The following is a 26,332-nucleotide window of genomic DNA, read 5'->3' on the forward strand; positions in this document are numbered from 1 at the left end:
GATCTCCTGACCTCATGATCCGCCGCCTCGGCCTCCCAAAGTGCTGGGATTACAAGCGTGAGCCACCGCGCCCGGCCAACATTGTGATATTTCAATAAAAAGAGACTGATACGACTTCTACTTTGAATATATGCTGATTCTGTTATTGTGCTTTTCAGTATCTTAGTTGTGGAAGCATTTGAAAATGGCTTGATTCTGTGGACACCAGAGAAACCTAAGTTATACTTAGATTTAAAATTGACCTTTTTTTTAAGAAAAAATACTCATTGACAAAATGATTTTTAAAAAATTACAGTTGAAGCATTTAAAAAATATAAACGTTAAAATGTAATATCCCGGCTGGGTGTGGTGGCTCATGCCTGTAACCGCAGCACTTTGGGAGGCCGAGGTAGGCAGATCACTTGAGCCCAGGAGTTTGAGACCAGCCTGGCCAACGTGGCGAAACCTCATCTCTACTAAAAATACAAAAATTAGCTGGGTGTGGTGCATGCCTGTAATCCCAGCTACTTGGGAGGCTGAGGTATGAGAATCACTTGAACCCGGGAGGTGGAGGTTGTGGTAAGCCAAGATCACACCAGTGCACTCCAGCCTGGGCAACAGAGCAAGACAATGTCTCAAAAAAAAAAAAAAAAAAAAAAATTAACGTGCTACAGAAGAAGGTAAAATGAAAAGTCAAGTCTCCTTACTCTTCCTGACTCCTGTTCTGCCCTTGGACCTATCCACTGAGGATTTGTGTAGTGTTCCAGACACGTGTGCCCACACACGCAACTTGTTCTTTTGCTTAATAATGTACCTTTATCTTGGATACCTTTTCATATTAACATTTTCATCAGTTCCATTCTTTTTTATATTATTTAATCAATCAACTTCATTCAGCCAATGTATGTTGATCTCATGAGGGTTACAGGTTAGTAGAGATAGGCAAATATATAAAATAAAAGATGATTAAAAAGATGATCAAGTGCTCAAATAAGAGCATCTGTGATGTATGAAGGAGCATAAATTAGAGTATAGTCATCTGGGGTGTAAAGGGAGAAGCTGGAGGCCCTTCTGGAGCTTCATCAAACCTAGTTTTGAAACCTGTTAGGAGCTAGTTTGAAAATCAAGTGTTAAACTAAGTGCCCACCATGCACTGCTGGTTTCAGTCATGAGGAATAGACAGTGTAAACCTAGTGAAGAAGAGCTTGCAGACATTTGGGACGCAACCTGAGTCCTATAGACTGTTTCTTTTACCTGATTGACCAGGTGTTGATAGTTGCTCATCCTCAATCTAATCTGGCAGCAATAGCAGTTTTTTAATGTGACTTAGGTTGACTGTCTTTCCAAAATATTTCCGTTTTCTTAGGGTTATGTTCTTTTTTTTTTAAACTTTGTAAGTTGGCTGTTCAGCATATTGAATTGTAGCCTCCTTTTTAAAAATGTAGACATTTCCCACTAAGTACTACTCTAAAGTAGTACTTCATACATTGTTTTATTTTTGTTTTTAATAGGTGAGTGAATTATTGTAACACAAACCCTTGTAACCCTACCCACATCCTGCTGGAGAGGAGACTGGAAGTAGAATCACTCCACCTAGATTCTGGGAGAAGACACTGCTCCCAAGGACCTTGATGAGGTTTCATGGTTTGGTAACCTCATGCACTGTGGGAATGTCAGAGGACCCCGAGATAATGCACTGCCATGTCTGAAAATTGTGTCCCACAAGATTTGATTGGTAGTATTTTCTATTATTGTAAAACTTAAAGTATCTTCTAATTTCCATTTTTTTTTTTTTTTTGAGACGGAGTCTTTCTCTGTCCCCCAGGCTGGAGTGCAGTGGCGCAATCTCGGCTCACTGCAAGCTCCGCCTCCCGGGTTCACGCCATTCTCCTGCCTCAGCCTCTCCGAGTAGCTGGGACTACAGGTGCCCGCCAACACGCCTGGCTAATTTTTTTTTGTATTTTTAGTAGAGACGGGGTTTCACCGTGTTAGCCAGGATGGTCTCGATCTCCTGACCTCGTGATCCGCCCGCCTCGGCCTCCCAAAGTGCTGAGATTACAGGCCTGAGCCACCGTGCCCGGCCTCCATTATTTTTTTGACATGAGTTGTATAGAAATGTGTGCTTCAGTTTCTGTTATAGCAACAACTCTTGTCACCCATAGCCTTATAAAAATTCCTAATTTTAATATTTAAATTTTAGAAACTTTCTTACAAGCAAATTACAAAAAGAGTAACTAACAAGAAAGTGAGATTATGATGGGATAATGGAATGTCAAGTCTAATTGTCAGGAAAAGACAGAATAACATGGGAATGACAATCAAAATGGACTAAGGACTTAAATCTAAGATCTGAAACTATGAAGCTACTGAAAGAAACATTGGGGAAATGCTCCAGGACATTAGTCTGGGCAAAGATTTCTTGAGCAATACCTTAAAAGGACAGGCAACCCTAGCAAAAATGGACAGATGGGATCACATCAAGCTAAAAAACTTCTACACAGCAAAGGAAACAAAGTGAACAGAATAACATGGGAATGTTTTCTGTAATTTAGTAGTAACTGGCAGTAGTTTACAAACACATTTTGTGTATACTGCTGTCATTGCACTGATTACCTTCTGTTGTAGTGACTTTGTTCTATTAGTCCACTCAATTAAAATATTTGGTTTTGTTTATCTTTGTATTCGTGGGCCTGGCAGTACTTACCACTTAATAGGTGCTCAAAAACTTTATTAAATGTTGAGTTGAAGCCCTAAAACATTTAAACAAGATGCATAAGACTGATAGTTTTATAAATGCATTGATCAAAAAGGGGAAACTATGGTATTGTAGGCACATTATGGGTTTTGCTTCGTAATTATAAATAATATTCTAGGTATCAATTCCAGGCAGATGTTGATAAGATTTATTCTTATTTTGACATAGCCCCAGAGCTACACATTGCACCCACCATTACTTGTATTTGCTTTAGAATAGTCATTCTTAAGATCATGATTCAAATAAATTGGGAGTAGAGATTCCAGAATTCCTATAAATATGGTTTTCTCTCTGATTCAGGAATGGAATATAATAGAAAATTGTCCAAGGTTTGATTTTCCAGGGTCTTCATCCCAGTTCCTGTGGCTCTGCGCGAATATAGACCCTTTCTCCAAGCTTGCAGCACTGCTGTTGGGGCACCTTCTCCCTAAGCATCCTTCCACTTGGGTAGAAAACTTCTTTTCTTAAGTATTATATTAAGATGAAATCACGCTATGTTGCCCAGGTCAGTCTCAAACTCCTGGCCTCAAGCAATCCTCCTGCCTTGGCCTGACAAAAGTGTTGGGATTACAGGCATGAGCCACCACGCCTGGCCTAAAAACTTGACTTCTGTTTCCAAAGACCCATGGGTGATATGAGATAATCAGGAATTGTGTTAAACATTCCCTAATTCCCTACTTCCAGTGAAAGATTAAATTTCCCATGGAAACACCTAACTAATACTGTTTTATAACTAGGTAGACTAGGATAGCCTTTTCCAGCTCACAGAGTGCTTTAATCCTTCCATATACTGTTAAGAGGTAGCGTTTTCTCCGTTTTGTGGTTCAGAAGACTGAGGCCCAGAGAATTCAGGGACATGCCAGGGGGACTGATGATAGCAAATATTTGAAGTTGCATCTTTTTATTCCTAAATCCAGGACTCTTTGTGCCTTCTCCCGGTCTTAATTCTCATCTGTAGGATGGAGATGATACCTACTCAAAGGCTGTATTTTAAAAATTAAATGAGATAGTGTTTTAAGACACTTATCCTAGCTTCCAACACCTCGTGGGGGCCACAGTAATAGGTGGTGGCATTGTCATGTTCTTTTCCACGCTCCGAAGTCTGTTCACCCTTAGAATTGCCCTTTGTGTGCCACAACGCTAGTTAAGTTAGTACACCCTCCAAATGGCATAATGAGTGCTTGTCAGGTGCTTCACAGATTGTCAAATATGTGCCCACTGTCTATGTCTACTTGGAGGAAGGAGAGTCAGTGACCAAGGAGAACATACGGAGGTGACAGAGTTTTTGGCCATGAGAGCCGAGTGTGATTTTGGTATTGCTGCAACTCCTTTGTTTAGTGCAGTAGATGTGCTCTTGATCAAAAAGTTGGACTCAAATGCATTGTAAATTACTGTGTGTCTTGGAACGCTGTAGGGGAGCTTATTGGTTAGAAAAATCCTGCAGTAAATCTTTCTGTAGTGTAAATATAATTCATTTGTTTTTATACATTCAGAATGTTTTACATTCTTAAATTCTGGCACATGTACTCATGAAAATGACATTGTTAAATATTATGGTTGTGAAAAACATAAATAAGAGATTTACTCCCCAGCATAGCCAGGTTACAATGAGAAGAAATTTATACACTGTGGACTGAGTACTGTTACCTTAAGAACCTCAATACTACCTTAATTTGGCATTCCTGTAATTTCTTATGAAAAAAGAAGGAGAAACCCTATACATAACAGTTCATTATTGTGAAGAAAAATTGCAAAGCTAAAATGCTAGTTTTTTTTTTTTTTTTTTAAAGCTTAAATATTCTACTTTAACCTGCTGGATTCTTAGTAAATGAATGATCAGTTGTAACAGTGAATGCTTGTTGTAAGGACTCAGGGTATAAAAATTTAAATCTTTGAGCTAGGAGAGATCTTAAGGTAATTTTGAGAGGTATGAACCTTTTAGGAATACAGTCATCCAAACTTTAAGTAGGTCTCTTTTTCTGCTAGTAACCTAATACTCCTGAAAAAGCTTGTCTGTTAAATCATAACCTAAACTCTTATATAATGCATAAGAAGCATTTTCAGAATTATCCGAGATTGTCTGAAAACGGATGTGATAAAAAGTGTTCATGTAGTTCTCCACTTGGTGTTTGTTGCTGCAAATCTCGTACCAGCCTGGGCCTGAGCATTGGTAAAGCCTGCTTGACCACCGCGGCGTGTTTCGATACTGGACAGGTCTCAGCCTGTTTTGCACACCCTTCACCCTTCACCCCCTGCAAGCTGCTTGCTAGTTCTCCCTCGGCCACGGTGGTGGGCTTTTCCTCTGCCTCCTCCTAATGCCGAGTCCCTGGTGCAGACTCGCCTCCGTTATGTCATCTAGGAGTCTACTCCGTGTAGCCAGCCATGCCCTCTCAGGCCCGAAACCTGCAGCCTACACCTTCTGCCTGTTAACAAAGGAAGGAAAAAGGAGAAAACTTTATTTTCCAGGTAACAATATGTAGACTGAGGACACGTAGCTTCCAGGAAAACGAAAGCACGGAAGCCTGGGGTCCCCACTGCGCGTTCATCAGGTTCGGGGTACTGGGAATGCTCGGCGCATGCGCAGAGGTAACACACGTCACATCGCATGTTCATTTTGGCGCCGGGTTTTAACACTAAAAAGAGGGGATGCGGCTCTGTATGTGGAAAGGTGAATGGCAGGGCACGGAGACGCTTTGTGTGCGCAGTCTCTGTGAGCCGGCTGCAACCAGCTTGGGAACTGCAGCGCGGATCAGGAAAGGATGTTTGCAAGGTGCCTCCTGTGCAATCGGTGCTCCTGCCGGACCCCGGGGCGGAGGCGCCCGGGTCAGTGGCACTCACTGAAGTTGCTGGGCAACGTTTTCCTAGAACGGGTTTCTGCTGGCTGCAGGCAGATCTCATGGCAGTTAACCTCGTAGTGTGAACAGTATGGGGGTATGTGAGCAACCCTTCCCCCTGCTGTGGCCGCTTACTCTCTTCGCGAGGGTCTCATCTCCGCCACACTGGCCAGCTGGTGCCGCGGGTACCATGTGCAGTGCAGCGCAGCGCAGGCTGGTGGGCGCTGCCGGCTGGTGGGCGCTGCATGGTGCTTCACTGTCCCCTGCCCCGTGGCCCCGCTCCCCGCTTGGTGCCCCACCCGGAGGCAGCAGAGCCCATCTGTTCTGTCTGGACTCAGTTTCCAATCCAGCTAACGCCGACTTTCCGCCGGTCCCAGCTGTCTCCTGTCCTGAGAAGTCGTGGCTGCCATTGCCCTTACTGCCCCTTTGTCCCCGTCCTCCCACGCCTCTGGTACCCTCGCTCCCCACTCCTTTCCCTCCCCTCCAGTCCTTTCTTCCGCTCTTGCTTGGGGCTGACCATGAGCAAGGCAGGGTTGTGAAAAGCTGGAAGGGGAAGCCAGTTTGCCATTTGCTTTCCGCTTTCATTTCAACCACACTGGAGTTTGTGATGCCCTAACGCTCCCCATTTCACGCGTTCCTTTTTTCATCAGGTCGTCGTTATACAGACAGGCAGTGCTTTTACTGCATGTGGCTACACCCCCACCCCAACCCAGTTACTTTTCTAGGTTTAAGCTTCCGTTCAGAAAACAGACTGACTTGTTAGCTATCGGCTAGGTGGGCTGACCTGCGTCCCCTCCCGGAAAGCACAAAGGCCAGACGCTTCGGAAGAGCGTGGTCCACACGTCACCTGCGGACAGGGACTCGCCCACGAGAAGCCGCTACGGCCGAAACTCAGAGGGAACCTTGCCTGTTTGTCTGTCCAGAGCTCAGGGAGAGGTCAGTTGACCTCAGATCCTGATCCTTTTTTATTTTTTCCAGAGCATTTTCTAGATCAGTTGTTTACAGACCTCATTTTGGGAAACCGCACTTCCTGTTTTTACATATATTTGCTTTTTTTTTTTTTGAGACAGAGCCTCACTCTGTCACCCAGGCTGGAGTGCAGTGGTACAGTCTCAGCTCACTGCAGCCTCCACCTCCCAGGCTCAAGCGATTCTTCTGCCTCAGCCTCCCGAGTAGCTGGGATTACAGGTGCGTGCTACCACACTTGGCTAATTTTTTATTTGTAGAGACAGGGTTTCCGCATGTTGCCCAGGCTGGTCTCAAACCCCTGGGCTCAAGCGATCTTCTGGTCTCAGCCTCCCAACCACCATGCCCAACTCCATATTTACATTTTTAAATTATAAAATGGTAAAACTTTATTACCACGAATAAAAGAAAAAGTATGTCATACAAACGCAAATATGTAAAGATGTAATTTTTGTAAAATACTTCTTATTGTCCTCTAACTTAGCTACACAGAACACTTTATGGACATGTTTACATGGTGAGCAGCCATGAAAAAGACTGCCTGGGCTTTTTATTATCTGTAATAGCTTGCTCTGTCACTTGTTGGCAGAAAACAAATCCAGGCTCAGAGAAATAGTGCCTTTCCACGGTGATAGAAAATAGATTTTACCTTTCATCTGGTAAGTTACAAGTGGTTGTTTCCTTATAAATAAGTCAATAAAATGAACATCGTTTAGGATAAAGATTTTCCAAAAAAGCAATGAAACCCTTTTATTAAATGAAGTCTTATATAAAATTCTAATGTCAATTTTAATAATACATATTAAAATATTTTATTTTATAAACAGATAAAAGCAGAGCTGTTCTACTTTAAGTGAGAATATCTATTTCCTCCCCGCCTTCCCTGACTCTTCCTCACATCCCAAAGTGGCTGCTGAGGTGTCTTCACAGGCCTACGGCCAGTGGTTCTCTTGTAAAGTATTAGTTATAGGATGTCGTGACCAGCGAGAGGCAACAAAGTTGAAGTTTTTTCATGCCAACCCATTTAATTTGGTCCTATGTCAAAACTTACAAGTTCTGTTAGCTTTCAGATATAATACAGTGCCTAGTGCTGGGCACGGTGGCTCATGCCTGTAATCCCAGCACTTTGGGAGGCCAAGGCAGGCAGATCACCTGAGGTCAGGAGTTCAAGACCATCCTGACCAACATGAAGAAACCCCATCTTTACTAAAAATACAAAAATTAGCCTAGTGTGGTGGCGGGCACCTGTAATCCCAGCTACTCAGGAGGCTGAGGCAAGAGAATCACTTGAACCTGGGAGGCATAGGTTACAGTGAGCTGAGATTGCACCATTGCACTCCAGCCTCTATCTCAAAAAAAAAAAAAAAAAAAAAATGCAGTGCATAGAATGAGGCTTTAAATAGTTTGCCTTTATTTACTGGAGCATTTAAGCCAAAAAGGTACAGACTCACCAGTTTACTGACTATCCTTGGATAGTTTCTGCCATTTTCTTCCTTGAGAATTTACTCAGCTGGGGCTCTTGGACTAGCAGTCTCAGCAAGAGCTGGTGGGCTCTGGAGACCTTCACTGTTGTCCTACTTACTTGTCCTGGGAACTTGAGCTGGGAAGGACAACATGAGATTGTGGCCCTTTTGCTTCTGATAGGAGCAAGCTGTCCTGACCCTGGATTACTGATGCTCAGACAGAATTGACCTCTGGGTAGCTGTGAGGGTTACGCCTGCTGTGTGTGCTCTGATCCATTGGGCAGGTCTCTGGTGGCCGGTAGCATTGGCTCACATGCTTTCCAGTGATGGCAGAGGTCCCTTCATCCTCACTATCGTTCCCCCATGACAGTGTCTTATTTACGTTTATGGTTTTACTGTCACATGCCAGGCATGATTTCAGCCCAAAATTAGCTTTTCCTTTGTTTTATCAGAAAGAATTATTTAAGACAATTTCTCTAAAACCCAAATCTTCACCTTTGGGAAAGGAGCAGCAGTCCTGTCAATGGAAAATTAGGAGTCGATGGGCAGAAATCCCATTCTTCAGTAATCATCAGGAAAAAAACTGAGCTTTTTCTAATCTAAAAAAAATACAGTCATGATAGTTTGACCATGTGCTTCGGATTTTAAAAGGCCATTTTGTAACTTGAAAATATATATTTTTACTTGCTAAGAAAATGCAGCGAATACAAAAGAATGCCTTCTGCCCCTTCTTCTCTACTGCCCCATGAACAATGCCCAGAATTAATCACATGACATTCTCCACATCTCACAGTAGTTTCATAGAGCAGCCTTAGGTGATCTGTCCCCAGAGCCTACCCTGGATTAACCTGAAGCAGAGACCCTGTTCCGTACTGCTTAATTAACACATGATCTGCCCTACAGTGCTGTTTTTGCTAAGCTCTTTCTTTTCTTTTCTTTTTTTTTTCTAGACAGAGTTTTGCTCTTGTCACCCAGGCAGAATGCAATGTCTCGGCTCACTGCAGCCTCCGCCTCCCGGGTTCAAGCAATTCTCCTGCCTCAGCCTCCCAAGTAGCTGGGATTACAGGTGCTTGTAATCGCCACCATGCCTGGCTATTTTTTATATTTTTAGTAGAGATGGGGTTTCATCATGCTGGCCAGGCTGGTCTTGAACTCGTGACCTCAGGTGATTCCCCTGCCCCGCCCTCCCAAAGTGCTGGGATTACAGGCGTGAGCCACTGCACCCAGCCTGAGCTCTTTCTTTATTTACTTACTTATTTTAGAGATGGGGTCTCACACTGTTACGCAGGCTGGAGCACAGTGGCACAATCATAGCTCGCTGCAGCCTTAAACTTCTGGTTTCAGGTGATCCTCCCATCCTAGCCTCCCAAAGTGGGTTGGGATTACAGGGCGAGCCACCCCACCTAGCCATGCTCTTGCTTTCTAACAAGGGCCCTTTAGGCTGTTAGCCTCATTTGCTGCTAGACTCATCTCTTGTCCTCTACTCTGAAGTTTGCCTGCATCCTGGCTTGGATTTGAACGCTGCACTATTGTCATTCATACATGATTTCACTCTGACTGGGATTTCAATCTGATGGCTCTTTGGATTGTTCATATGTAAGTGTGGGTTGGCTCTACAGAGCATTTTCTTTGGCAGACTCCCTGTGTTCCACCGTCATTACTTTGGCCTGTAATTATGCCAACTCCAGGCTGCTTTGTAATTGGAGCCCTCCTAAATGGTTTATAGTCTGAAATCTTTACATGCACTTATGCCAGTAGTTCCAAATGAATGTCAACTTTGTAAACCTACAAGTTGGAATGTTGTTTCTTGAATAGTCCTTATCCGAAATGCTTGGGACTAGAGGTGTTTTGTATTTTGGAATTTTTTCAGATTTGGAGTATTTGTAGATACTTAATGGTTGAGCATCCCTAATCCAAAAATCCAGAATCCGAAATGCTCCAGTGAGGGTCTTCTTTGAATGTCATGTCAGTGCCCAGAAAGCTTTGGACTTTGGAACGTTTCAGATTTCAAATTTTCAGACTAGGGATGCTCCATCCATATTGAAATCTGAAATCAGGTAGTCTCTATTAACATAATTTTGTTAATATGTGCTATCTAACTCCTGAAGCCACACAACACACCATGATTAGAATTTAATACTCTGCTGCTAAAGACCCTGCATATACTTACTTTTATTAATGTTTACCTTTTATGAATAGTATTTTTCCCTTTCTTCTAAACTTTTATTCAGTGGCTTCAGTTTCTTTTCCAGGCTCTCAAGAAAGTTTCAGATCTTGAAGTTTCACATCACACTATTGGACAGTATGCTTTTTGTCAGCCCATTTTACTTGGTATTGATGCCTGTGTGTAAACTATGCCATACTTAGAAGGAACCAGCTGTGTTTTACCATGTTCTGCCCCAGAATGTGATACTAAAACATAAGCCCCCAGAGCATGGGCTTCACCTGTTGTGTTCCCTGCCATGTCCAAGTGCCTAAAACAGTGTCTGACACAGCAAGCATGCCAAACAAGTTGTCAAATGATGGTATTATTTCTCTATATTGGCAGCACATGTACGTAAGCCATGTAAATTGATATCTTGTTATTTTGTTACAGTGTCATTGCTAGTGAACTAACTTTTGTAGATTTTACTTAAACATTAATCAATTTTAGAATATGACTTAATTGTCCAGAAAGTAATATAACTATTTCCTCCTATACATGATAATTTCTGTTTTTTAAAAACAGGTATAATTACAAACAGTAGATGACTCTTTTCAGTATAAAGTTCTTTGAGACTGTAGCCACCCACAATTCAAGATATGGAACAGATCTGACACCCCCCAACTTCCCTTGTGTTCCTTTGTAGCCCCTGTTTTCAGTCCCTATAGTTTGCTTTTTCCAGAATGTCACGTAACTGGCATAAATATGATTATGTGCTTTGTAGCCTTTGAATCTGGCTTTATCATTAGCATAATGCATTTTGTTCGGATTCATCCAGGTTGTGTGTTAATAGTTCATTCGTTTTCATGGCCGAGTTGTCCACCCTTGCATAGTTGTATCACAGTTCGTTCATCTATTCACCTGTAGAAGACTTTTGGGTGATTACGAATAAAGCTGCCAGAAGCACTTGGGCATGATTTTTGTGTGAACATAGCTTTCATTTCACTTGGGTTTTAAACTCTAGGAATGGGGTGGCTGAGTGGCATTGTCTTAGTTTTTTTGTTTGTTTGTTTCTGTACCAGGAAATGAACTGCTTTGGAGTGTCTCAGTTTAAATGATAGTTTGGAGATGGTGTATTCCATGCAAAATTCTCTTTCCTGAAACTTAAGTAAATATCACATAATACTGGCCATTACTTACCATGTGGAGAACTATCTGGGGATTGTTTATCCTGTTTTTCAAACCAGACGGAAAACAGTGATATAAAATAGTGGAGATGGGGAGACCCAACACATTGAAATCTCTTTAATGTTTCTGATTTCCACTTTCTAATCAGAATGGGTCTCTCAGTGCTATCAAGGAAGGGTAGAGTGTTTCAACAAGCAATTAATTGTCTCACTCATGTTTTCCCACCCAGCTCAGTAACTTACCTTGGTGTTTTGTTTTCATGTTAGTTCACTACTTAGTGCATTTGCTCCTCATTGGTAAATAAAAAGGCATCTCACTATAGGTGTACCGGATCTTTAGACCAAATGGGATGTCAGAATCTCAGGTAGTTTAGGAGGGAAGGCCTTGTTCAGACATATGCACACGACTGTCGGGAACGAAGATGGGCTGTCATGGTACATCACACTGCCAGGACCATTGGAAAGGAAAAGCATTGCAGAGAGAATGGCTGAGGCATTGAGGGCTTTTACTTTTCTAGCAGTTGTGTTCAAGTCCAAAATAAGAACTAACCCAAAGAAATGTGACTTTTTAACACACAATCTTCAGATCTTTTCCTGAGGAGAGACTATTAGGCCCATGGGTTATCAAAATTTAAGAGGCTTAGAACTTTGTACATTGAGGTCTAAAGGCTACCCACTCTGGGATTTTGTTTTATTTAAAAATGGATTCATTATAATAGGTAATCAATTCACAGGGTTCAACATTCATGAATTTCAAGATCGATACCCCCTGCCTCGCCCACCCTATTCATCAAGGGCTTCTCCTGTGGGGCAACCACAGCTATCAATTTCTTGTGATTCCTTCCAAAGATACTGTATGCATCTACAAGTAAATATGTACAAATGTGCTTTTTCTTCCCCTTTTTCACAAATGGTGCAATATACAGCTTAAATTAAAAAAAAAATAGAATGTATGGGAGTGAAGGGCATAGACTGGACATGCTGATCCATATGCAATAAGGAGTCAGTTCTTAAGATAAATGAAGGAAACTAGCCCTGCACCCCCATATGTACTAGTGTAAATGATCTCCACATTGTTGAAAGAAAACTCACAATTTTCCTATTGTTGGAATTTAGTTTGTCGACCATCTTTTGTTATTTACAAACAGTGTTGCGGTGAATAACTATGTTCATAAGTCATCTCACATCTGCAAATGTATCTGCTGGGCCCATGTGTTTGTAAATGCTTTTGGTCTTGCCAAATAGCCGGCAGGAGGTTGCAACATTTTAGGTTATCCCCAGCAATGCAGAGAAGGCTTATTGCCTCCCTTCTGGCAACACAATATAATGACATTTTTTTATCTTTGTTTTAATTGCTATGTATCATATTTTTGTTGAAATTGAGCATATTTTTCTGTGTTTAGGAACAATCTGCATTCCCTTTTCTGTGAGCTCTTTGTTCAGATCATTTGCCCATTTTTTTTTCATTTTTCTTCTGAGTGATTTATCTTTTTCATCGATTTCTTTCTTTCTTTTTTTTTTTTTGAGACGGAATCTTGCTCTGTTGCCCAGGCTGGAGTGCAGTGGCGTGATCTCGGCTCACTGCAGCCTCCACTTCCCGGGTTCAAGCGATTCTTCTGCTTCAGCCTCCTGAGTAGCTGGGATTACAGGTGTGTACCACCACACCCAGCTAATTTTTATATTTTTGGTAGAGACGGGATTTCACCATCTTGGCCAGGCTGGTCTTGAACTCCTCACCTCATGATCCACCCACCTCAGCCTCCCAAAGTGCTGGGATTACAGACATGAGCCACCGCTCCCGGCCTGTCATTGATTTCTTTTAGGCGTTCTTAAAATATTAGGGAAATCAGCCCTTTGCTAATTTGTTATATTAAGTTGTAGGTGTTTTAGCTAGTTTATCATTTATATAGTGGTATTGTACATAGTCATATTTGTGGTCATATTTATTCAGAGTTTTGAGTCATTCATAGAAAGGCCTTTCCCACTTTGATATGATAAAAATGATTCTTTGTGGTTTTGTCCAAAACTTTTATTATTTCAGTTTTTACATTTAAGTATTTGCTACATTTGTCATACACAAAAAGTTTCAGTATGGTCCAACCTAATTTTTTTTTTTTTAAGACAGAGTCTTACTCTATCACCCAGGCTGGAGTGCGGTGGCGTGACCTCACCTCACTGCAACCTCCACCTCTTGAGTTCAAGTGATTCTCCTGCGTCAGCCTCCTGAGTAGCTGGGACTATAGGCATCTATCACCATGCCTGGCTAATTTTTGTATTTTTAATAGAGATGGTGTTTCACCACGTTGGCCAGGTTGGTCTTGAACACCTGATCTCAGGTGATCCGCCTGCCTCGGCCTCCCAAAGTGCTGGGATTACAGGCATGAGCCACCCCGCCCGGCCCAACTTAATTTTTTTTAGTTGAGTTCTCTGGCCAGTTTTCCAATATCACTTACTGAATATTCCCTCTCTTCCCTATGGATTTTAAATGCTACCTTTATCAAACATTAGCTTCCCATACTATCTGGGTCTATTTCTAGACTTTTGTTCTATTGATCTTTCAGCCTGAACATGTGTCCTGTACGACACTGTGTAAATTATAGTAGCATTGTAATAGCTCACAGGGCTAGTTTCTCCAATTTTCTTCTTTTCAGATTTATCATTGCATATAAACTTCAGAATCAGCTTGTCTAGTGTATCCCTCCCACTCCCGCCATCTCCCCCTCAAAAAGAAAAACAATTGTGGTGTTATTTTCTTTTAAGATTAGTTTGCCTTTATAAACCAACTTCTGGGAAAGTAGACTTGTTAAGGGCGTTAAATCTTTCCCATTCAAAATCCAGCATAGTTGGCCATTTCTTCAAATTTTCTTTTGTGGCTTTCAGGCATGTTTTAAGTTTTGTCATCTGGGAGTTTTAGACATTTCCTGTTAAATTGACTTATAATATTTTAACTTTTTGTTCCTTTTGAAAATAAGGCCATTTCTTCCATTGTGTCTTCTCACTAGTTGTTGGTTTATATGTGTGATACCTATTGGTTTCTCTGTGTTAATTTTGTACCCAGCTGTCATCTTTTCTGAAGCTCTCTTCATGTTGTTAGTAGTTTTTCAGTGGATTCCTTTGGGTTTCTTCAAGTATACACTCATATCATGTGCAAGTAGTGATCATTTTACCTCCTGCCTTTGAATTACCTCTTTCTCTCTCTAGTTTTATTGTATTAACTAGTACCTGTAGAACGTTAATTGTGGTGATAGTGAACATCCTTCTTTTTTTCCTGACTTAAATGGATGATGATACCTTGTTTTCTCATTAAGTTTGATGCTGGCTTTGGGGTAAGGTAGATATATTTGGTCATCCTTCTATTATTTTACTAAGAATTTTATTAAGAATGCATAGATTTTATCAAATGCCTTTTCAGCATCTATGGAGATGACTATATATAATTTTTCTCTTAATAGCTATTAATATGAGTTGTATTACCAGTTTTCTCATTATTGAACTATGCTTATATTCCTTGACCAAATTCTACTTGGTTATGTATAGTGTTGTTTTAAGTTGCTACTGGATTGCATTTGCTAATATTTTATTTAGGACCTTTGCACTGGTATTTACAAATGATAGTCTAGTTTTCTCTCTTCTCTCTCCTGTCTCTCTCTCTCTGTGTAGACTTTTGTCTTATTTTGCTGTCATTGTTATGTTTGCTTTATTTTTTTTTTAAGTTCCTTGCTTTCTAATAGTTTTATAGTGGAATTTTCTGTTCTTTACACAGAAGAATTCAGGGAATGATCTCCTGTGAAGCTGTCGGGTTTGGGGGCCTTATTTAGAACTTAATTTTTTCTATGATGATTGGTTTGCTTGGATTTCATGTCTCGGAGTGATTTTGGATAAATTATATTTTCCGAGAAAATAATTCACTTAGCTTTTCAAATTTACTTACCTACAGTTGAATAGTGTTGAATATTATCTTTTAATTATCTCCATTTTTCTAGTATTTCTGCTCTTATTTCTTATTTTGGATATTTGTGTTTTTCTTTTTTGATTAGATTATTTAATAATTTGCTTTGTTCCCCTCCCGCCCCACCCCCAGAAGAAAGACCTATTAGACTTATTAAGGGATCAGTTTGGCCAATTTTTATTATTATTATTATTTTTTTTTAATTTTTTTTTTTTTGGGGATTGATACGATATTTATTATTAAACAGTATGGTTTGACTTTGATTAATTTTTTTTTGAGACAGTCTCACTCTGTTGCCTAGGCTGGAGTGCAGTGGCGTGATCTCGGGTCACTGCAACCTCTGCCTCCTGGGTTCAAGCGATTCCCCTGCCTCAGCCTCCCAAGTAGCTGGGATTACAGTTGCCTGCCACCATGCCTGCCTTATTTTGTATTTTTAGTAGAGACAGGATTTCACCATGTTAGGCAGGCTGGTCTTGAACTCCTGACCTCAAGTGATCTGTCTGCGTCAGCCTCTCAAAGTGCTGAGATTACAGGTATGAGCCACCGTGCCCGGGCAAATTTGACTAACTACTTTCTGAGAGCACACTGGTTTTTCTGGAAGCTGACAAATTTGGGTAAAATGGGGGCATTCAGTTCTGCATTTTTTATTTGATCCTTTTTCTATGTTTTGGGTAGGCAAACTACCACCCTTCTTAAAATTTCCCAGCCTTCCCAGTAATAATGCAACAGCTAGGAGAGGTAAAGGAACAGGGAAACCTAGGGGACTAGGAAAAGTCTCAGAAGAAGGGGATAAACACTTGTTATTTTATTTTTTTTTGACAAGGTCTCTCTCTGTTGCCCAGGCTGGAGTGCATTGGCATGATCTCAGCTCACTGAAACCTCCACCTCCCTGGTTCAAGCGATTCTCCTGCCTCAGACTCCTGAGTAGCTGGGATTACAGGCATGTGCCACTGCATCTGGCTTTTTTTATTGTATTTTTAGTAGAGACGGGGTTTCACCATGTTGGCCAGGCTGGTCTCGAACAACTGACTTCAAGTGATCCACCCGCCTTGGCTTTCCAAAGTGTTGGGATTACAGATGTGAACCACTGCGCCCGGCCATTATTACAATTTTACATCTTTTAAGCAAACACAGTTTCCAGTCCTAATTGCTGTTAACTTATACGTATAATAAAGTTATACTGTTTTCCAATAATTTAATATTTAAACATTACATTAAAATTTGTTAATTATTTTTATGTTCATTAACTCATGTGATGCAGCATAATATTTGTGAAACATATATTCTCATTTTCTTCATCTTACAGATGAGGAAACTGAAACATTAGGGGAATCACAAAATGCATTTAACACAGTCAATAAAAGTCAGAACTGGTACAGTCTTCTTTGTCAAGAACAAAACAAAAATCACCCATAATTCATTTAATTACACAGACATAACCACAACTAAAATGTTAACATTTTAGTGCATTTTCTTTCTATTGCATTTTCTATACGTATATGGGCTTTTGTATAAATGTGTTAAATGCATATCATATATATGGTTCTATATTCTGCTTTATAAAAAGTTATTATATTGTAATTTCACTTAAAAATATTTGCAAACCATCATTTAAAATTTATTGCATGACTATAGAGTTTGTTATACCATTATTCTATTACTGAACATTTAGTTTTATCAAATTTTTAACAATTAAAATAATATTATGACAAATATCTTCATATATGAATATTTTTCATTTATCTGGATTTTATAGTATAAAAAATATCTGAGTTTTTAAAGCATAGGTTGGCATTTTCATCCACTGGCATTTCTTGTCATCAATGGTTTTCATTAGTAACATTGCAGTTTGGCCAATTTTTAAAAGTATATCATGGGCACTGAAAAAAGCATATTCTCTGTTTTCAGCGTATAGAGATCTATGTATGCCAGTTCGTTATACGCTGTTGATATGTATCGTCGGTCTTCTGTAGCCTTGTTTCTTTCTGTCTACTCTATTGGTCATGATCTGTAAATTAACATCTCCCACAACGAATTTGTTTTGCTCAGTTTCTCCTTAAATCTATTCCCTGTAGTTTTTGCTTTACAAGTGTTGACACTGTTTGATCCGCAGATAATAAATACCACATGTCTTTTTCTTTTTTTAGAGACAGGGTCTCGCTATGCTGCCCAGGCTGGTCCTGAACTCCTGGGCTCAAACAATCCTCCTGCCTTGGCCTCCCAAAGTGCTAGAATTGCAAGCATGAGCCACCACACCTGGCCTCACAAGTCTTTATTGTGAGTTGCTCCTTTAGAATTGTAAAGTACCCTTTGTCTTGTTTAATCCTTCATTCTCTGAATTCAGCATTGTCTGATATTAAGATGACAATCCATGCCTTCTTTCTTTGCCTTTGCTTATCCTTTCTTTTTTATCCTTTCCAAATCCACCATCCACCCCTGCCATTTTAGGTGCTTCTCTGTTATACAACATACAATTGGGTTTTGCCTTGTAATGTAATATTAATGTCTGCTTTTGAATAGGCATTAATTTGGCTCATTTGTTAATATGACATATGTTTGGCATTAATTCTGTCATTCCTGCTTGGTTGGGGGAAATGTGTTTTTAAGTAGCTTTTGAAACATCTTTCTGCAGTCTGTCTTGTTTGCTTTATGTTGTTTGTATGATTTTCTAGTCATCTGGAGTTTTATTTTTGTTTTAACTGTTACCCTTGCAACTTTTTATTGTACCTGAATCTTCACATTTTAGACATTATTTATTAATTTCCTACTGTGAACAATGGTAAATTAGCATATTTCCTCTTTCCTTTTCCCTTTCTTCCCACTACTACCTGATCTTAGTTACTTATAGTATTCGTTGTTGTTTACTTCTGTTAAGTTTATTTGTACAACATTATTTGATTTATTAATTTTAAATCAGCACTGTCCAGTAGAGCTCTCTGTGATGATGTGAATGTACTTCTTATCTGCTCTGTCTCTTATGATAGCCACTGGCCATAGTGTGGCTATTAAACATTTGAAATGGAAGGACCTGAATTTTAACTATTAATATAAGTTTAAGTTTCAATAGTCACATATGGCTTATAGCTACCATACTGAAAAGTGTAGACCAGGTGCGGTGGCTCACACCTGTAATCCTAGCACTTTGGGAGGCCAAGGCAGGATTGCTTGAGCCCAGGAGTTCAAGACTAGCCTGGGCAACATGGCAAAACCCCATCTCTACAAAAAATACAAAAATTGGCTGGGTGTGGTGGTGTGTGCCTGTAGTCCCAGCCACTCAGGAGGCTGAGGCAGGAGGATCACTGGAAACTGGGAGGTGGAGGTTGCAGTGAGCTGTGATCACACTACTGTACTCCAGCCTGGGTGACAATAAGACCCTGTCTTAAAAGTATGGAAGTATGGTTTGAATAATACATTTTTAAATCCCAGCTGTCAAAGATGGGGAAGCCATGTACATCATACTACTTCCTAGATTCTAGTTCTCTTAGTCTCCCAACTATTGTCGATTACATTCTACATTGTCAGGACTTATATTTTGCATTCTCTTCTTTCGTTATAATCATCACTTATCTCAATCTTCTTCTTACAATTAAATGGAGTTAATCCTCACAATTGGTTCCTTTGACATAGTTTTTCTAGCCATCTCTTGGATAGCTATAGTTTACTATTTAGTATATTCCTTAAGAAGGACTTTTATATAGTATTGCTTGGGATATGTTTTTTTTTGTTTTTTTTTTTTTTTTTTTTTTTTTTTTAGTTTGGTTGGGTTTTTTTATTTTTGCAGTTTTAAAACTTTCAGTTACACTGAAATAACAGATTAGGTGAGTATAAATTCTAGGGTCACACTTCGCTTCCTTGAGCATTGTTGTATCATTCTACTTCCATTTTGAATTCCATTTTGCTATGGAGAAATGTGGTTTCTTTTCCTCTTATGAGTGACTTGATCTTTTTTCCTGACTCCAAAAGGATATTTTCTTTTTTGAATAAGCGCACTTTTGCTACAGAGTATTTTCACTGAGTGCTCCTAATTCCTTTGCCCTTGAGTGTTTTTGAATTATCACAGTAAATATTTGTTCTGCTTCATTATTTCAGTTTTCTTATTTGGAACTTAATTAGGCATAGCTGTGTGTTTGTCACCTGTCTCCAATTTTATCTCTGTCTTTGTGGTTCTTTTTGAATTCTTTCTTAAATTTTCATTTAATTTATTTGGATTTTGTCATTTCTGCCCTGCATATATACTTAGACCCTTTTAAATTTGTTTTCTGTGGTGGTTTGATTTTTTCCTTTTACTTCTTTTCTGAGCTTTCCTATATTTTTATCTTTTCCTTTTGCCTCACCATTTCCTCCCTGAGCTCTTATAGCTCTGTTTTGTGTTCATCCTTTATAGAAGCAACTGTCTCATTGGACTTTAAAAATTCATGGTGAAATGCACATTCACCATTTTCATCTGCTTGATGGTATGGATTTTTCTTCTGGTGAATGATCGTTTATTCATTTAGTAAATGTTCATTGAATGCCTACTGTTGCCAATCACTCTGCCCTGGTGGAGTTCATGTTCAAGGGCAGGAGACAGACAATAAATAAATAGGGAGGCACTTTTGTCTTATTTTGGAAGGTGTAAGTTTCACAGAGCCAGTCAGTCAGGGAGGGGGGATAATGAGTGCTAGGGAAGGAGTAGTACAGTTTCAAATGTGGGCTCACAGAACCGAGTCCTGCAGGTATCTTGAGAAGAACAAGCAGGTGGAGCAAGGAGCATGGGCAGGTGCCTAAGGCTGGAATGTGCAGGCCTCTGAAAGGAATGGCAAGGGGGCCAGGGCAGGACCGAGGGAGCAGAGGGCCCCCCACATGAGGGCCGTCAGGTGAGGAGAGGGCGGGTCCCCCTTTGTAGGCCTCTGTGGCTCTTACTGTGTGTGTGAGATGGCGAGCTGCTTAAAAATCTAAGTAGAATAGTGACCTGATCTGGCTTTCGTATTCATCTGCCACTCGTATTTCTCTCCTTCCTCACTTCCCCTCCTTCCTTTCCCTTCCCACTCTCATTTTTTAATCCATTAGATGTCATGTGCTCCTCTGCTGGTTCCTTTTAACCTCTCCTTGCAGGAGATGAATTTATTCCTAGACCAGGCTGGCTGGAGTGTTCTAATAGCCGGAGGATTTACGTGTGAGTTTCTTTCATCTTGACTTTGCGTGAGCCCATGCAGTAACCAGCTGTGGGGCGTTTGCACCTTGCAGAGGGGCTCATTGTCTCCACCGCTGCAGAGACCGACTGCTTCCAGCATGGGGCGGGTTGACAGGATGCCTCTCTGGGTGTCGCCTCAGCTGGTCCCAGGCATACCCTCACTTTCCAGAAGAAGCACGTTTGCAGAGCTGGGGGCCTTGTTTCCGTTTTTCATCCCATGTCCCCCTGCTCAGTCTTTACTTCTTTTAACAGCTCTTCCACCTATTTCATGGTATTTAGCTATCTCCTTGCTTCGCCGAAAACGCAGTTTGTGGTTTTGGTTCTCATTCTTTGGGTGATTTCCAGGAAGTCAAGAGGGGATTGCTGACTTGATGCCACCATTTTCAAATCCAGAGTTCCTGTTACGGTTTTGGCATTTTATTCCAGAGAACAAATAAGAAAAAGAGTTGTACAGTTTGGTAGTGGCCTTTTACATTTAGAGAATACAAAGTTAGGCTGGGTGCAGTGGCTCACACCTGTAATCCCAGCACTTTGGGAGGCTGAGACGGGTGGATCACTTGAGGTCAGGAGTTCGAGACCAGCCTGACCAACATTGGTGAAACCCTACTAACAATACAAAAAATTAGCTGGGTGTGGTGGTGCATGCCTGTAGTCCCAGCTACTTGTGAGGCTGAGGCAGGAGAACTGCTTGAACCCAGGAGGCGGAGGTTGCAGTGAGCCCAGATCGTGCCACTGCACTCCAGCCTGGGTGACAGAGTGAATGAGGAAAAAAAAGAGAATACAAAGTTAGAAAAGGTGGTTGCTTTTGCCCCCCTTTGAACAAACTTGCCAGTGGTTTCTGCTGTGAGAGCCAGCAAAGCTGACAAGAGCAAGGGTGGCCAGTAGCCTTCGGAATGCTTGTTTCCAGGCGGCTCTTTGGGCTGAGGTTGAAGATGGGCAGCTTCAGGCCTCTCTCCAGACTTAGCTCCTCCAGGGCAGGGACTTGGAGGAGCCCCTCGAAGCAGGCTCTGAGTGGTGTGGTTCTTGGATGCATCGCCTCTGTCCACCTAAAACAAAGAGGCTGAGGCACAAAGTATAATAAAGAGCTGACTTGAGTCAAAGAGAGGACAGCTGCCCAGAAGATACAGACCCAGTGACCTTGGATATGAACTCCATTCACCTGTATTACAAGTAGGTTGTTAAGGCAAAGAAAGGGGGACAGGGAGTGGGGTGATACAAAGTTGTTTGTCAGGAATTCTCATTGGCTTACAGAAATGGCATTGATGGGCGGTTGGCTCTCCATTGTTAAGCTCTAGGGTGCAGGCTGTAGTCTCGGATGTGGTATGATTGAGGGAATTTATAGCTTAGCTGCTGGTGGCAAAAGCAGGTAGTTTCAAGAGATGAGTACCACCCAGAGAAGGGGAGGACGGGGCTGCCGTCTCATTTCAGTGTCTCTGGGCTGGATAACTTAAAAGTATTCACATTCCTCAAACGAAAGCTCTTTCCTTTACTCACCCTGAAGAGGGGTCGGCTCTTCGTGACGCGAGTGGGTCCCAGTGTCTGTGCTGGCTTCTCTGATGAGCACGCACACCACACGGGGCTGCGCCTCTTCCTCCTCCCACTTGACAATATGACCTTTCCCAGGCCAGGCACCTCCTCCATGATGAGACAAAAGCTACGGCTCTTCTCCCAAAACAGTAGCACCCTGCACACGATTTCGGTGTATACTTTCTGGGTTCGTTGCCAGTCTGTGAACGGCCCCTCTTTGTAGTCATGGCCCCCAGTTGAAGGCCTCTGCTTGTGATGTTGGACGAGGTATTAGTACTGTCTGGAGCCATAAATCTTATGTCTTCCTGATGAAAGTCTAGACAAACATCTGAGGGAGAAGTTCTTGGTGAGATCTTGGGTTTTCCTTAATGTCTGTTCTTCCAGTGTATCCTATCTTCTTCTGCCAGGATCAGTCAAGCATTGTGTAGACGGATGTTGCCTCTGTTAAATCATCTCCTGTTTCTAAATCCCTTGGCTCCTCGGCCTCAGGTGGGCTAATTCCCTATCCTTCTTTCATTGGTAGGAGTTGAATAAACCTGTATATTATAAGAATACCTAATTTATCCACAAACGTTAATTTTGTGTTTTCTGTACTACATTGTGCCTCACTGAAAGAATGATTAAAGAATCCCTGGAGTCATAAAATATTTACTCTGCTTTCTTCCGAGGTATGTCACTACTTTTTTCCTCCTATGCTGCAGGGATTAAGGGAGGAAAAGGCTTTACTGATGTCATAGTTAGAATATGCCAATCAGTGAGACCCAGAGATCTGTTCCCGTGAGATTGACGGAAAGTGTTATGATTGCATAGGAACGGAACCATCCTCAAGTGCTACTGTATTGTTTAATAAAGCTCACAAATTATTTTGTCTCATTTATTTGTGGGACATATTCGTCAAGTAAACTTTAAAAAATATACTAGTGGATTTAATTTTTTTTTTCTTTTTTGAGACAGGGTCTCACTCTATTACTCAGGCTGGAGTGCAGTGGCTCATTCATGGCTCACTGTAGCCTTCACCTCCCAGGCTCAAGTGATCCTCCTGCCCTCAGCTTCCTGAGCACACCACCATGCCTGGCTAATTTTTAAAATTGTTGTATTTGTGGAGAAGGAGTCCCACTAGGCACCACAGGCTGGTCTCGAGCTCCTGGGCTCAAGTGATCCTCCTGCCTTAGCCTCCCAAAGTGCTGGATTACAGGCATGAGCCACCTTACCTGGCCTAAATTATTAATATTAAATTTCCATTTGAATTTGGGCTATACAAAAAATTAATAGAATTAATGTTAATTAAACTTAGAATTTAAGTTACTTCACAGGAATTTTTATTTAAGTCTGCTTAGGAATTTTTTAGGAACATTAAATTAAACATTAAACATTAACATTGATACAAACACAGTCATCTCCATTTTAAGCAGAATTCAAGGAGAACTCATTTTATTCTTAAGATTGCTTAAAATGGAGATGATCGTGTTTGTTTTAATTAGACTTCAAGGCTTTGGGATGGGGAGTGGAAACAAAAACAAAATACTTAGCACATTAAAGGGACATAGAATATTTCTGGCTTCCAAAATTCAAGTTAAAGTAAGAACTTGGTAAAAATTTTTCACTGGATAACTAGAAGAAATAAAAGATAAGCAGATTTAAACACCAGTAGGACAGATGTTTTTTAATGGTTTGATCTGCAGGCCAATTTTTATTTTTACTGTTTATTTTTGAGATAGGGTCTTGCTCTGTCACCCAGGCTGGAATGCAGTAGCGTAGTCACAGCTCACTGCAGCCTCAACCACCCAGGCTCAAGCAATTCTCCCACCTCAGCCTCCCCAGTAGCTGGGACTACAGGTGGGTGCCACCACACTCAGCTAATTTTTTTTCTTACTATTTATAAAGATGGAGTCTCGCTATGTTACCCAGGCTGGTCTCAAACTCCTAGGCTCAAGCAACCTGTCCACCTTGGCCTCTGAAAGTGCTGGGACTGCAGGCATGAGCCACCACACCCAGCCTGAGACGTGTTGTTCTGTGTGGATTGTGGATTCAGTCTTTCTGTTCTGCTTGATGCTATTTCATCCCCTCAACTTCCTCTTCCACTCAAGCCCCTGTAGCAGATTGTGACTATCCAGTTCTATGGTGACAGGAAGAAACTGCTCTCCAGTAGCGAATGTAGTTACTATCCGTAATCTATTACTCAGTAATTATGTTCAGATAAATGCATAGATGATCTGTTGTGAAGCCTCTCAATGATGTGTGAACCAAGGGAATCGAGGCTCCGATGCCTCTTGGTGTGAGCAGGAACCACAGGGACAGGGCAGTCCTTCTGGAAAGTGGCATGCTGCTGCCTCGTGGATGGCACCAATAACCTCCAATCTTGCTCACAGTAGGCATTTCTGGGCAGAAGGGACACCAGGCTAACCATTGTGTTAAATTACTCATGCATTTGCAGATGTGCTGTCATTTTAGTCAGCGCTATTGTAAAGAGCCTAACGAACAGGGTTTTATTTTCCTGTGTTCCTTTTGAAGGGGCCTCATCCATGCCCATGTGTGATATCACTGGGAACTTACCATTCGCCCTGGCCCTTCTCTTTGCACTCTTGAACTCAGACATCTGTTGAGGTTCCCCAACCAGGGATGAAGATATGTCTGAGAGGCAGTGACGGGATGAGGTTTCTCATCCCCACACCCTGGTGCTCCCCGTCAGGTGTGTCCAGGCTGCCACGTCATTATCAGTGGGCATCTGTCCCCTACCAGGACCTGGGCCTTCTCCACCCTGGTATCCAGGTGTCTCAGTGAATGTCTGGATCTTTAAACAAATTGATGATGAAGGAGACCTGCTTTTGCTAATAAACAAGGTAGAATGGAGGAAGCATGCTCATTTGATTGGTGGCTGTCTTTTCTCTCCCAGGAAGTGCTCTCTGGCGTGGTGGTCATATCAAGTAAGGATTCAGTCCAACACCAGGGAGTGTCTTTGACCATGGAAGGAACTGTAAACCTCCAGCTCAGTGCCAAAAGTGTGGGTGTGTTTGAAGCTTTTTATAATTCTGTTAAGGTAAGAAAGAATGCTTAGATTGCAAGTTTTTAGTTCAATATTGAAATGTTGGGCTGGGCGCAGTGGCTCGGGCCTGTAATCCCAGTAATTTGGGAGGCCAAGGCAGGAGGATCGCTTGAGCCCAGGAGTTTGAGAGTAGCCTGGGCAACTTAGCAAGACCCCATCTCTATAAATAAACTTTAAAAATTAGCCAGGTGTGGTGGTGCGTGCCTGTAGTCCCAGCTACTCAGGAGGCTGAGGCAAGAGGATCCCTTGAGCCCAGGAGTTCAAGGCTGCAGTGAGCTATGATCACAGCACTCTACTCCAGCCTCAGCAACAGGGCAAGACACCATGTCTCTTAAAAAAGACATGTTTATGGTGGGTTTCACTTGCTGTGTGCCTTTATTGTTATCTGTTGTTATTTTGCAAGGGATGGTGGTAGTTATACTTCTGATATTTACTAATCAACCTGCGAAAATGGAGATACTTTGTTTCTAAGTATATCCCGTTATTGAAAGTCTGCTTATATTTATTCCCATTTGATAAATAGGATTAGGAGAACTATAAATGTATTAATTTCAGCCATTAAAAAGATCACAGCCGGGTGCAGTGGCTCACGCCTGTAATCCCGGCACTTTGGGAGGCCGAGGCGGACAGATCACCTGAGGTCAGGAGTTCGAGACCAGCCTGGTTAACATGGTAAAACCCCGTTTCTACTAAAAATACAAAAAATTAGCCTGGTGCGATGGCATGTGCCCCAGCTACTTGGGAGGCTGAGGCAGGAGAATCGCTTGAACCCAGGAGGCGGAGGTTGCAGTGAGCTGAGATGGCGCCATTGCACTCTAGCTGGGGCAATAAGAGCAAAACTCCATCTCCAAAAAAAAAAAAAGATCACAGCTCTTCTGAGAAGTTGTGCCTGTGGCTTATGTTACATGCCTCCCAAAATCAAAACTGCTATTTTATTAGCTGTGTCTATGCTACCGTTGATTTGACACTAAGGTAAGATGAAAATAGAGCAAGTAACTGTTCTTTTTGTCATTTAGGGTAGAGTTTTGTGTTCCAGAATGTAAACTCTTTCTCTATTCTCATAGTTTCCTTTTCCTGAAGGACATATTAACGCTTTAAGTTTTGCGGGGAAAAGAATGAATACAGAGAAAGGTGCATTCACAGTGTTCAGATTTAGGGACTTCCTATGTTTTCTACAATTTTATTTTAATCCATTAGTACTTAAGAGATTCACTTCCTAAGTCATGGGTCTTCTCAGAGCCGTGATGTTAAACTATAAATGCTTAAAAAGCATGAATACATGCCTTGAAGGCAGGTTCCAAATGTTAGTACCC

At 41.4% G+C, this 26,332-nt stretch overlaps 1 protein-coding gene across 5 annotated transcripts in view; it reads left to right on the forward strand.

Moving 5' to 3' along the window:
* VPS26C (VPS26 endosomal protein sorting factor C) overlaps positions 1 to 26,332 on the forward strand; it is a 62,831-nt gene that overhangs the window by 20,683 nt on the left and 15,816 nt on the right. For 2 of the 5 annotated variants that reach the window (XM_055279676.2, XM_063639300.1), the window contains one exon: positions 24,870 to 25,013. The exons of the other annotated variants lie outside the window; for them this stretch is intronic. In XM_055279676.2, the coding sequence (XP_055135651.1) occupies positions 24,870 to 25,013 (144 nt within the window). The remainder of the gene's footprint in view (positions 1 to 24,869; positions 25,014 to 26,332) is intronic. 5 annotated transcript variants of the gene reach the window in all.

The sequence above is a fragment of the Symphalangus syndactylus genome, chromosome 5, assembly GCF_028878055.3.
Source record: "Symphalangus syndactylus isolate Jambi chromosome 5, NHGRI_mSymSyn1-v2.1_pri, whole genome shotgun sequence".
In the NCBI taxonomy this organism is placed as follows: Eukaryota; Metazoa; Chordata; class Mammalia; order Primates; family Hylobatidae; genus Symphalangus; species Symphalangus syndactylus.